Genomic DNA, 13,963 nt, shown 5'->3' with positions numbered 1-13,963 from the left:
AGGATAACATGAGCAAACTTATTAGCACAGGACCTACCACAAAATACACACCAATATTTTTTTTGAATGGATGATAGACCAAGTATGAAAGAACCAGGATCAGACTTAGCTCTGTTACTTCATGTACCCCACTTTCTCTATCACAATACATTGCCTTCCAGTGGGACCATACAAAATGATTTTAATGGCTAAAGAAGATCACTGCCAACATAAACCTAACACACCTAGCAACCTGTGATTTCGAGGCTCCTTTTAACTTAAAAGATTTGTTTCATAAAAAAAAATGAAAAAGGAAGAAAATGCAGCCTTTGAGGACCTTTAAAATGATTTAATAGGCATTGTACATGAAAATAACAAAATTCATAGGACAAAATTAAGTGTAAGGAACATTTTATTGGTTAACATACTGGTATCATTTTTGTTGAATTCTGATAATTACTTTAAAATATTCCTCTGGTGGCATTGTCTAAAACATGTTACATTTTAATGAATGTTCTATCTCATCCCCTCTTTGCTCCACACAGAAAAAAAAAAACCTACTTGAAAATGTTAAAATCAACACAATACAGCATTTTTTCTTAGCTATTTTGTGTTCAGCATTAAAATGTTTTCCAACCATAAAAGTTGGGATATAATTGCTTACCTATTGTAAGTAATTATTTGTAACTAATCTATGAAATTGAATCATCCTTTATGGCTGACCAAAAACAGAAGGAAAGTGTAAGTATAAAAAGTCCAAGATGCGTAACTCAGAGCAGATGTGTATTCAAACATCTAGCATGTTTAAAGTTTATCATGAAAAGAAAGAGACAATTTTACTCTTTGATGGACACACTCTATCTTCAAGGTAATTACCAATTTTCAAAGCATTTTTGATAGGTAGCTTTTATTGGGAGATAAAATTTATAAAGCAATACCATCCTCATCATAAACTAAAAATAAATGAGGCTACCACCATCATCGGGTTTCTCAGAGCCTGTGCTCTTCTCCATGGCTCAGAGGGTCTGGGCTGATCCACTGGTACTGGGGAAACGTGAAGCAACTCACCTAGCTGAACTGAAAAGGAATCACTTCGCTTTGGTTTCAAAAATTATATTGATATTTTCCATGCATGTTCCCGCGGAACTCTAAAACAAACTGTCAATGAGGTATAAGTTGACTTAATCATTTATGAGGTAAGCTTGACAGATTGGCATTCAATGTAAATAACACAGTAATTTATCATTAGTAGTAACCAGAAAAGTTTAAATGATTTTATCTTGCTTTGAAGTGTCTCTTAGTAAAGCTTGTGATTTTTTGTTGTTGTAAATAAGACTGGATGTGTTCATTTTGACACACGTCTTCGCACTACAGAATGTTGGGGCGCCTTGATCTCAATTAATCTTCAGTACTCTGTACATACTATTCTGAAACACTGTGGTGAAGTACGGCCGGGAATCCTTGAGCAGGACACTGCAGAGGGGAGGGTTAGCCGCATTGGAAGGGTCTTCCACATCCCAGATCTCAAGCATGCTGCAACCAGGTCTGAAAAATAAAGCATAAAAATAGTCATATTAAATAAAATGACATGTTCACATTTCGAAATAGCTCCAAAATTTCCAGAGGCTAATTAGTTTAACTACTTGAAAATTTAAAACCCTAACTTGAGAAAGCATTAAGTCCAACACCTAGAATGAAAAACAAAGTGAAGCATGATACATCTCTAGCCCCAGTCAACACATGCGAAACATAAAATCTGGAGTCAGAAATACATATCTGAGAAAGTTTACCTCCAAATGAAACACAACCATGCTTGCTAATCACCATTGCCATCCAGCCATAAGATACGTTTGTAGTTGGATGACATACGTTAAAGAACAGCTAATTAAATCCCTTGAAAATCCATACTTTTTTAAAATGTGCAAGTGCCCTGATTTAGTAGACCAACATATATCCAAGGCAGAGAAGTTGTTCTCTGTAGCTCCTCCTTTTTGAGGGTGTCTATAAAAGGACACTAAGTGGTGTAATATGTCGTGATAGAGAATAACTCTACATTGGAAATATTTTTTAGTGTATGTTTTGAACTATAACAAAAAAAATCCTGACATTCCTATACAGTAAAGTTTAACTATATGTAAGGAGCATCAGTACTGATACAGAGTCATTCCTACCACTCAGCATGACCCCCATGCCCTTCTTGTGTCAGTCTTTTTCCCCAAAACATGACCCCAGCACCATCGGGTCTTCTTTGTACACTGCAGCATTTACAATTCCATGCAAATACATTGTCCAAGCCTTTCATTTTGGGCTTCCTTATCTTAGAATACTGTGGAAGTTTTTTTTTAAGATTTATGTATTTATTTTATGTATATGAGTACACTGTACACTGTAGTAGTCTTAGATACAGCAGAAGAGGGCATCGGATCCCACTGCGGATGGTTGTGAGCCACCCTGTGGTTGCTGGGAATTGAACTCAGAACCTCTGAAGAACAGCCAGTGTTCTTAGTCACTGAGCCATCTCTCCAGCCCCCAGAATACTGTGATTTTGATACCATTAGATACTGTTTGTCCTGGTGAGCTTACCTGTCAAGTTACTACTACCTAGAAACACTTGAGAAGACAACTTTAACTGAGGAATCGAGGAATAGATCAAGTTGGTCTGTGGTCATGTATGTGGACGATTGTCTTCATTGTTTCTTAATTGATGTGAGATGGCCTGGCCCACTGTGGACAGCATCAATGCCACTGCAGGTAGTATTCAGTTCTATTAGAAGTCTTGCTAAGGGGCTGGAGAAATGACTTAAAGTTTAAGAGCATAAACTGCTCTGACAAAGAGCCCATGTTCAGATGGCTCACAATTACCTCTAACTTCAGTTACAGGGAATCTAATGCCCCTTTCTAACATCCATGGACACCAACAAATGTGTCATCCATACATGCAGAAACACACACACACAATCTTTAAAAACATTAATACAAATCTAGCTGAGCACAAGCTTGTGAGCCAGTCCGCAAGCAATATTCTCCATGGTTGTAAAGTGAGATTCTGAAGGTAACAGTGTGTCTGGTAACAAGCAGGCCTACTCTGACTTCGCTCATGATCAACTGTGACCTGGAATTATAAGCCAAATAAACCCTTCCCTCCCATCATTTGCTTTATTGGTCTGGGTATTTTATTAAAAGAGCTGAAATTAGAACATTATATTTCTTCTAAATACTATTGCCCATTGCATCCCGAACTAGTATTTTATGGCATAGAATAGGTTCATTTATCGATTTTCAAATTATTGACCATTCTAGGCACTTGCAGTCTTGGTGATGGTGTGTACCATCACTACGAGAACTCATTAAACTAATTTTAGGCAGACATCAAGCAGTGATGTAGAGTGGAGAGGTGAGTAATCTGTAACTCTACAAGTAACCTCAAAATTATCTTCCAATGTGACTGTTTTTTTTTTCAGTTTCTACAAACAATGCATATGAGTTCAAATTGCTCTTTATTTGCATAAACATGGCATTAACAATCTTCATAATTTCAGTTATTTTAGTATTGATATAGTTTATTCAAAACTTCTTCTTTGGTACAACATATGCCCCAAATTTGTCAAATTTTGTGTTGTTTCTTACATTTGAGGTATGGGGAGTTTTTCTATCCTTTCAGATGCATTATACTTTAGACTTTAGAATATAAAATTGATTGATAATTACTCAATATATGGTACATATAAGCTACAGTCTGTTGCCATATAATACACGAATGTCCCTGTGGAGCAATAGGAAAACAGAAAGCACATAGCTCTCTCCCCACAGCTGACCCTTGTGCTTCACATTCCCACTCTTCTGTTCTATCAATGCCTTTCAAACATAACTGTATGTCTCATGTTACTGGAGATTTGTGTGCATTTTTTCAAATTCTTGCTTTCTTTCTATTTTTGTCTGGCTTATCTTCCTAAGTATAATTATTATCTGTAGTGTACATATCAAGGGTTCATTCATTCCTATTAATGAGTAGTATTATTACATTTTCTAAATATTCTAATAGTGTGTAATTAATTCACCTGTTAATAGATATTTGAATTATTTCTAGGTTGAGACTACTAAAACAAAGCTGATATGAATAACTGCATGCAATTTTAAGTATAAATGAATGCTTTATTTTTTTAAGATGTGCGTGCGCACGCGCGCGCGTGTGTGGGTGTGTGTGTGTGAGATGCATATTCTGGTGCCTGTGGAGGCCTGAGGAAGACATATCCCCTGCAGCTGGAGGTACAGGAGATTGTTAACTGTCTGACTGCTGAGAACCAAATTCAGGGGCCTCTACAAGAGCAGAAAATGTTCTTAACTCCAGAGCCATCTCTTCAGCTCCAATAAATTCCTTCTTCAATTTTAAGCAAATATACAGAGTAGATGCTAGGTTTCTTGAGACACTAAAATTCTGTCATTATGTGGTTTGTGCCACACAACTGATATGTAAGAGTAGTAGGTAGGCTTCATTTCAGGAACACTTGGGACAGTCAGTTTCTCTGTCAACTTTTTATTAGGTGATTTAAGGGTATATATATCCTTGTGGGTTTAATGTACATTTTGTAAATGGATGTAACGTAAAGCATCTTTCTATATGCTTCTTTACTGTCCATGTATTTCCTGTTGTAGCATCTAAGTATTTTGTCTATTTTAGTTGACTTGTTTTTCTCCTGCCTTTTCAGAGTTCTTTTTATATCTAAAGTCCCTTATTAGTCACAGGAGTTGAAAATGCCTTGTCTCAACTGTGACTTATATTATTTCTGTTTATAAAAAGGTTGTTATTTTTAAGGATATCCCATTACGAACACATTCTCATGCCATGATTATCACATATCATTTATGGAAGCTATCATAAGTTCCCACTTATTTTCTTCTTTTTTTCTAGAACTTTTATATTTTCAGATTTAAAATTAAGTTTATGATCTGTTTAAATCCGGGTCATATATACCACCACACCACTTCCCAAGAGTTTTATTAGAGTGGGTACTTAATTTTATCACATGCTTTTTCTGTGTTAATTGAGATAAGATTTTCTTTTTATTGTACTGATATAAATTCAAGCCATTAGATTTGTGAGATAAACCCATTGCTTCTTTAAAAATATGGTTGAGATCACTTTGCCTTTGTGAGCTTAAATCACAGGTTCATGCACACTGCTGTGGTGACTTCTATGCCTTCTTATATAAAGTCACATGCAAATCTGAATTCTGCTGTGGTGTTTCCCACAGACTCTGATAACTGTGCTCATTTTTATTCAGTTCAAACATTTTAGAATTTCCTTTGTAACTTTATGTTTGATCTGTAATTGCATTATCTACAATACAATTATTTAAATATTATCCAGATAGCTTTCTTGTTATCAATTCTAATTTAATTTAATTCCATGCACATACACGTACACACATACGTGTGTGTATGTGTGCGTATGTGTATATATGTATATATATACATATATATATTCAGATTTTTATTTTGTTCCATTGTCTATGTTGCATTAGGTTTTGAGAAGAACTGTGTGTCTATTAATTTTTATAAAAATATTAGAGTTCTATGTACATTTCAGTTGGATAGATTATTTTTGTTTGGTGTATATTCATTTTCACTTGGTTCAAACATTTAAAATCCTAAGTCTGCCTTCCAGAGGCCACTTAGACCCTCTGCTGACCTGAACACTGTCAGGTGACCCTTTCGTACAGATAAGAGTTTTGTTGACTATAGAATCTATGACTTCGTTATTCAGGACTTTGCTTGTTCTCACATCAGATAATTTGGCTCTTCCTCATGAGAAGCTGGGTGTCCCTCATGGTGTGCTTCCTTCCCTTCTCTCTTCAAGGCATTCTCAACTGACCCTTCTGTTTGGCTGCATGTGGTTTGGCCTGGTTTCCTCTGGGTTTGCCCTTTATGGACTGGTTGAACTTTGCAGTGGTTTCTCAGTAAGTGGCTGTCTCCAGCCTCAGAGACTTGGACAGTTCTTGGGTTGTTGTTTTCTCTCACTTCTCTCCTTCTTTCCTGTGTTATAATTGAGGTCCCATGCCCTGTCCCAGCCATGGCCCTCGTGGTCAGTTTTGCCCTGTCCCAGCCATGGCCCTTGTGGTCAGTTTTGCCCTGTCCCAGCCATGGCCCTCGTGGTCAGTTTTGCTTTGTATCAACCATGGCCCTCGTGGTCAGCTACTTAGTTTCACTGTCCAGATCACTGCAATTTTTTGTTAAAAAACAATTTAGATAAGTCCTGTGCGTATTAGTTGCCTTTTCTTTATCTACTTCAAATTCACTGCTTTTTATCTTGTATCAAATGAAATTTGCTGTCTAGAACTTGTTTTTAATGTTTCACTTGAACTCTTGAGGTTTTTTTTTATGATATATCAATATTTTTATTGGATATTTTATTTATTTACATTTCAAATGTTATCCCCTTGCAAACCCCCTAACCCAATCCCCTTACCCTGCTTCTATGAGGGTACTCCCCCACCCACCTACCCACTCCCACCTCAGCACCCTAGCATTTTTCTACACTGAGGCATCAAGCCTTCATAGGACCAAGGGCTTCCCCTCCCACTAATGCCAGATAAGGCCCCTTCAGCTCCTTCAGTCTTCCCCTAACTCCTCCACTGGGGTCCCTGTGCTCAGTCTGATGGTTGGCTGCAAGCATTCCCATCTGTATTGGTCAGGATCTGGCAGAGCATCTCAGGAGACAGCTATATCAGGCTCCTGTTAGCAAGCACTTCTTGGCATCCACAATAGTGTCTAGGTTTGGTGTCTGCATATAGGATGGATCCCCAGGTGGGGCAATCTCTAGATGGCCTTTCCTTCAGTCTCTGTTGCCTTCTGTCTCCATATATTTCCTTTAGACAGGAGCAATTCTGAGTTAAAATTTTTAGAGATGGGTGGGTGGCCCCATCCCTCAAGCAGGGGACCATACTTACCCTCTGGATATAGTCTCAATAGGTTCTCCCTCTCCTTTGTGGTATATTTCGGTTAATGTCATCCCTGTGGGGTCCTGGGAGGCTCGAGTTCCCAGATAAGGCTGGCTTTGCTCCATTGAGATGCCGTATCTTTCTGCTGACTCACAGCATGTTCTACTTTATGGCCCATTGTTGTTGTTGCTAGAACAGAAGCCAGGACCTGGCACATACCAGACTAGTGCTGAACCTTGGAACTGTATCCCTAGCCCTGTTCTTTTTATTAATCCTTTGAATAATGAATATGGATTCTATCAGTGGTTCTCAAGCTACCTAATGCTGCAGCCCTTTAATACAGTTCCTCATGCTGTGATGACCCCCAAACAAAACTGTTTCGTTGCTACTTCATAACTATAATTTTCTAGTTATTAATTGTGATGTAAATATCTGATATGTTACCCCGTGGAAGGGTTGTTTGATGCCAAAAGGGGTCACCACCTACAGGTTGAAAACCACTGCAGTAGTTGTTTAATTGGATACCTGGATATTTTGAATCAGTTTCTGCTAACTTTCTATTTTCAGAGTTTTGGTCATCATGTGCATGGCTGACAAGTGTGACTTGAAAAGTGGGCACTTTAAATAATACATTCTAGTGACATTGGAGCCTATTTTGATCTCTCGACTGATGAATGGCATTTTTGTTATAGGCAATCTACTTCCCTGAATCTGTTGATATTTCTGCCAGAAATCTAAATAATAACCTAAAGAAATCCACTGGAGACATTACTTTGTTTTAATTTTGAAAATACAAATCTCAAAATATTTATGTTTTTACTTATACAATCTTTAGTTATGAGAAAATTGAAGCCTTATATACAGTATAACTGAATAACAGTAGCAGATAAATATGATTCACTTATACATTAGACATAAAATAAAAATATTGCAAACATTGAAAAAATTATGGAATAATTACAATAGATATTTTAACATAACTTAAGTACTTCATGATAAATTCCTGTGCCAAAACAACACCTTACTTCTTTAGTCTTTATATAGTTTCTGCTTCCAGTGAAAAGTAAGTTTAAAAGGCCATATGAAAATTAAGATATTAAAATATGATTTTAATAGGTATTATAAGAATATAGTATAATTTAACTTTTCTACATGGCAATGGTCATAAGTTAATGGGCTATATCTAAAATATTAAGCCTATGTAGAGGCACTTGCTACTTTACAGTATACTATACTATACATAATATTACCAGTACTCATTTTGCTTTACAATATACTGTATTACATGTAATACTACCGATACTCACTTTGTTCTCACGACACACCATGCCTCTTCTAGAACATAATAATTCACATGTAATTCCAACAGCTTATTTCTCACTTCAACTGCAGATTTTCGACTATATGCAGCATAAACTATTTTTGTTCTAGCCCTTTAAATGTAAACAACAACAATTATAAACCTAGTTTAATAATAGATTAAAGAAGAGTTGCTAGCAAATTGATACCCTAGCCCTTGGTGGATAGAAGATGGATATGACCACAAATTATGCAATTGCTTGGAGAGATTAATTTTCACATGTCTATTTCTGTCTTCAATGTACTGGATTTTACAGCAGTTTGAAGCCTGTTATATCTAAGATAAATATATAGATAATTTGTACTGGGTGGCTGGATGATAATTCAGGTTATAAACTTCACTTCCTACAGTCCACAAAAGAATCTGTTAATTTTGATATCATTCTGTCACCTAGAAGCTGAGGCTTGTGACAACATGAATATTGATAGATAATTTCCCCTCTAGAAGTGAAAAACAGACAAACTGAGGTGGAATACTGCCAAGGGAATATTTAGCAGAGAGCATCCTGGATAGGAAAAGCACCATAGAGAATTTTGAAATGCCAGCATCGCCAATCAAATGTGGCATACTAGATGGTAAATTGGAGTTGTTACAGAATCCTAAATGAACCATATGTTGTTTGGGATGCTCAATCACTAAAACTAGGCAGAAATTTTTGGATAAATCAAAATTATTTCTTTTAGCAGTGTACCAAAAAATAGGAGAAAAGGATTTTTTTTTAAAAAGACTGACTGATAAAAATCATTTTTAAATCCATTCCTGCTGCACTGCGATGAAGACCCGAATTCAGATCCCTTACATCCAAAGCCAATAATGTTAGCTCACATCTGTGACCCAAGCAGGGAGACATGCAGATCCCAGAGACTCTCTGGCTAGCCTAACTGAATTCTATATTAAGCAGATTTTTGTCACCAAGAATAAGGTGGAGAGAAATCAGAAAATATATCCACCACTACCTCTGGTCCATAGATATTCACAAACACACATACACAGGCACACACACACACAAACACACACACACACACACACACTGAGAGAGAGAGAGAGAGAGAGAGAGAGAGAGAGAGAGAGAGAGAGAGAGAGAGAGGGAGAGAGGTAAACAGAAGTTTTAATCATCGAAGGAAAGTAACATTTTCACTCAGATAGGAAGTTCCATAGTTTTAAAAAACATTTTATAGAAAATTCCATTTATTATTTTTAATCTTTATGTGGGGTAATAAACTACCCATTAACCATTGAAAAGATCTGAAATATTTCTTAAATCAGGCAGAGAAACTTACGAAGTTGAGAGAGAGGCTGGCAAAATGTGATTGTAAATCAAATCTATTTAACCTCTTCTAATTTCTTCTTTAGAGTTTTATGCTCTATTTCTTTCCCTCCATTCTACCCACTTCCATATGTGCAGAAGTTGGAGGTCGTGAGATGTGTGCATCTCTCTGTCTCAACATCTCTGTATGTTTTGTCCTTGTCTCCCCCCCCCATACACATGTAACCCCCCCCCATACACATTAATCATTTTTGTGAGTATATGTGTGTGGCTCATGTACGTGCTTGTGTGTGTGTGTGTGTATGCGTGTGTGCGCACGTGCCTGGAAACCAGAAGTCAATGGTGTATTTTTTTTTCTTGATGGCTCTCTACCTTATTCTTTGAGACAAGGTCTTTCACTGAATGTAGAGTTCATCTATGCTGGCCAGTGAGTTTCTGGGATCTGCCTGCCCCCAGTCCTACCTGAGCTGTGGTCACATATGTGAGCCATTGTTATTGGCTTTGGAGGCATAAGACCTAAATTCAGGTCTTCACCCCAGTGTGGCAGCCCTTTATGGACTAGGGAATCTCGCAAGCTCTATGACTTTATTTTGTTCATGATTGACTCAGATTTGAGGTTCTACTGAATTTACTGAATCAGAAGAAACAGATACCTTTAGTCATTGTTACAATTTTTGTTTGTTTGAGACAAGATTTCACTCAGTAGATCAGGTTAGCCTGAAACTCACTGGGTAAACCAAACCACACTTGAACTGAAGCAATTCTCATGCTTCGGTTTTCCAAGTGCTGCCATCATAGGTGTGCCTCCCATCCTTAGATTCAGCATGCATCCTTTTAACTTCCAGAAATGGATATAAGTATACTTATGTGAATATGAATGTGTGTGTGTGTGTGCCTGTGTGTGTGTGTAAACAAACATTTTTCTTTTTTTCTAAGGTCCACTAGCAAGTAGTGAAAATTCTATCCAAGGATGCAGGTGTATGCTCACCTCAAGTCTGCATCCTCATAGTGTGGGTGGTTCACAATTGGATGCAGTGTAGACAGCTTGATGCTCGCCATTGTAGGCATAGCACCTGCAAAGACGGCATCTGGGAAACAAGATAACATTCCTTAATAAAACATTTCCAAGAAAATAAAAAGTTCAAAAAAAGCTCCTAAAATCTCAATTCAGATTAAGAAAAATTAAACATCTTACAAAATGGCCCCTGAGGTACCTATCTTACTTATTCAATATTTATCCTTTGTCTTCTGGAATATTTGAAGTGTGCTTCCCTGGTACTAGGAGCTATGCACATACTTTCAAACTTCATTTTACATTTAATTATTTATTTGGTGTTTGAGTGAACCCACATGGTGTGTGTGTGTGTGTGTGTGTGTGTGTGTGTGTGTGTGCGCGCGCGTGCGCGCACGTGCATGGGTGTGGGTCTGTATGCGAGCATACCGTGGAGCATATGTAGAGAAAAAAAAATAACAACTCCTGGGAATTGATTCTCTCTTATCATATGAGGCCTGGCAATCTAAATCAAGTCCTCGGGTTTGATAGCAGATGCATTTACCCACTGAGCTACCTCACTGACGTAGGCTCAGAAGTAGCAAAGCTGAGGGACCTTCCAGGACTATACAGTTGAAACACTTACAAATTTACGTTAACTACTTCGCCAATACTACAAGCAGAAAACTAGACAAAAGGAAAAACATGCTGTCATGGTACAAATTTTCAAAAGAATTTGTTGTTGTTGTTGTTGTTGCTGTGGTAGTGAGTTATAGTCATGTTGATTTGTTAGAAGAAATTTTTGTCATTTGGTATTTCAATGTTTATAATTTAGGGACTAGCCAGATAGCTTGACAGTCTCTTGCAGAAGACCCAGGTTTAGTCCGCAGCACCTACATGGAGGCTCACAACATCTTTACTGTCTCTCCAGCTCTTCAAATCATTCATTACTTGTTGGTGTACATTCTTGGAAGAGTAAATTTGGCCATAGTTAATATTACATCAAAATCAACTATATGGCCAAAAAGCTTAATTCTTGACATTTTAATACACTAAATGTTTATATAGTTGTTAAGATTCTGTTTTATAAAAATTGGTCAGAAACATATGGCATTTTATTTAGAGCTACTGAAAGAACTATTTTTTTAAAAATATAATTAAGCACTCTAAATACAACTTCCTGAAAATTTGTCAGTCAATACTAAGGGCATAGAACAGTGCAGAGTATCAATTTTATCTTTTAGTGATACAGAGGCATGGTAGAACTTCTAGCATCGTCACATTGTCATGGCTAGGTCTAGTAAAATATCACAACTTGAAACTGAGGTAGAATTTCTACTGAATGTGTATTTCTCCCAAAAGATTGTCAAATAAAAGACAAACTACTGCAAGTCAGAATTGTACATACACACAGACACACATAAACACACTTGCCTCTTATACACATGCACACATACACACACTGCACAGATGGAATGCTTAGATGTATGTGACAAACAAATATATGCATATATGTTATATTATATATGTATAACAGCTCACCTGGTCTGGTGTTGTGTTTGATCCAATGTATGAGCTCTTCCTGAGGCAAGTTAGTAAACTCTCCCATTATGCTCCATTGGTTATGGAGATTTGCACAACCTTGTATTGACATCATTGTCAGAATGCCGAAGACAACATTCTCAAAATGAATTCTGCAAAAAAGCCAGCCAAAGAGCTGAAATAAAAAGACCATTTATTTATATTTCTTACATGAAGAGTATTATTGGATCAAAATTATGTCCTTACCTTTCTACTGAGTCCAAAGTGGGTAACCCTGTATCTCAGTACAGACACATGCAATACTCATCTCCAGTATCTCAGTACAGACACATGCAATGCTCATCTCCTGTATCTCAGTACAGACACATGCAATGCTCATCTCCTGTATTTCAGTACAGACACATGCAATGCTCATCTCCTGTATCTCAGTACAGACACATGCAATGCTCATCTCCTGTATCTCAGTACAGACACATGGAACGCTCATCTGCTGCTTGCAAAGAGCCAACATTCTGGAGCTACTAGACCTTGTTGCAAACAAGTTTTCTATGTTTTTGAAAGAACTGGGTGTCTTTCCAGTACTGACTTGCAGCCAGACAGTAGAATTACTGAAGTGCATCTTGAAATATGAAATATGCTAAACTGGAGGCTTTAACATTTGCCTGATTTGTATGATGGCTTGAATAACCAGAGGAAACCCACGAGCATTGGCATGTATGTTCCTCTCAACAAAATTGCTGCTAAACTGTCAAAACCCAACATGGTGCTTCTAGATCTACTGAGTGTCTGTCTAGTTTATGTAGCTATCTACCTAGTTTATGTATCCATTAACTACATAATAAGGAAAGCCAGAATAAAAAAATTTTTTTAAAGGAATTCCTTATCTGAGCAGGACCACCACGGACCTCTTCAGCATTGGAAATTTGCCGTTTGGGGTTTTGTGGGCCTGAAACACCTGCACAGACGTAAACGCTGAATGACTATATTTGCAGACATGATGATAACAGCAGGAAGGAATACTCAATTGCTCTCCATGGAAGCATCATTTATAGTCAGGATGTTGCAAAGCCACTGTCTTGCTAACAGTAAATCATCAACTGGCATTTCAAATCCTTGAACACAGCTTAAAGCAATTGCTGCTTTCAGATTTTGGATGACTTAGCAAAGCTGCAGCAAAGGCAGGTGCTTTAGTTGTTATATTAGCAGTCACTTAAGAATGGTGGCTTACCTGTCGGGAGCAGATCAAGGAAGCCATAATGCACATGTGGGGTGTGAGAAACAGCTTCAACCGCATGATTAAGATGGCAAGACCCATGAATGCCAGCAACTGCAAGGTGTGGAAAATCAACTGCAAGACACAAAGCAGTGACCTTCATACTTCATCCACGTTTAAATTAACAGACAAAAATAAAATGTATCTTATACAGGAGGGCAGAGCTCTCCCAGCATAGCATTAAGCATGTTAATACATACATACATCCATTCAAACTATGATTTAATAATATAATAACTTATGTAAGGAACTGTTCTGGGTGCTTCCGACAGAACCCTGAGGTCCTCACAAGGCCCACACTTTAGTGCATTTAGTTAGAGGGGGCACTTGTAGGCCCCTGTACATAAGCGAGTTACAATAGATTACACAGTGACAAGAACAATTGGCAACAACAACAACAACAAAAAATGGAGGAGGTTAAAGAACCCAGCAGCACAAAATGTGTGAAAGGTCACAAAGAAGACACTGCCTTAAGGAGGGTGACAAGTGGGAAAGGCTTTGAACAAGGAGGCGAGGAAGACAAGGGGACAAAATACAAAAAGCTTCATACACACATGTGCACTTCCATTAAGAGAAACCACAGCAGCACACAAGCCAGCAGAGATTTCAAGCA

The 13,963-nt window shown here is 37.5% G+C and overlaps 1 protein-coding gene across 1 annotated transcript in view; it reads right to left on the bottom strand.

Moving 5' to 3' along the window:
* Positions 1–313: 313 nt before the first annotated feature.
* Positions 314–13,963, bottom strand: part of LOC117713860 (putative C-mannosyltransferase DPY19L2) — a 107,071-nt gene continuing 93,421 nt past the window's right edge. Inside the window, exons 18-22 of the mRNA XM_034510369.2 lie at positions 13,306–13,425; positions 12,078–12,252; positions 10,533–10,632; positions 8,225–8,350; positions 314–1,524 (exon numbers count right to left, since the gene is read on the bottom strand). Of these exons, the coding sequence (XP_034366260.1) occupies positions 1,374–1,524; positions 8,225–8,350; positions 10,533–10,632; positions 12,078–12,252; positions 13,306–13,425 (672 nt within the window). The 3' untranslated portion in view covers positions 314–1,373. The remainder of the gene's footprint in view (positions 1,525–8,224; positions 8,351–10,532; positions 10,633–12,077; positions 12,253–13,305; positions 13,426–13,963) is intronic.

This window comes from Arvicanthis niloticus, chromosome 8 (genome assembly GCF_011762505.2).
Source record: "Arvicanthis niloticus isolate mArvNil1 chromosome 8, mArvNil1.pat.X, whole genome shotgun sequence".
Lineage (NCBI taxonomy): Eukaryota > Metazoa > Chordata > Mammalia > Rodentia > Muridae > Arvicanthis > Arvicanthis niloticus.
The sequence above is the reverse complement of the archived record's forward strand: the minus strand, read 5'-3'. Positions and strand labels throughout refer to the sequence as shown.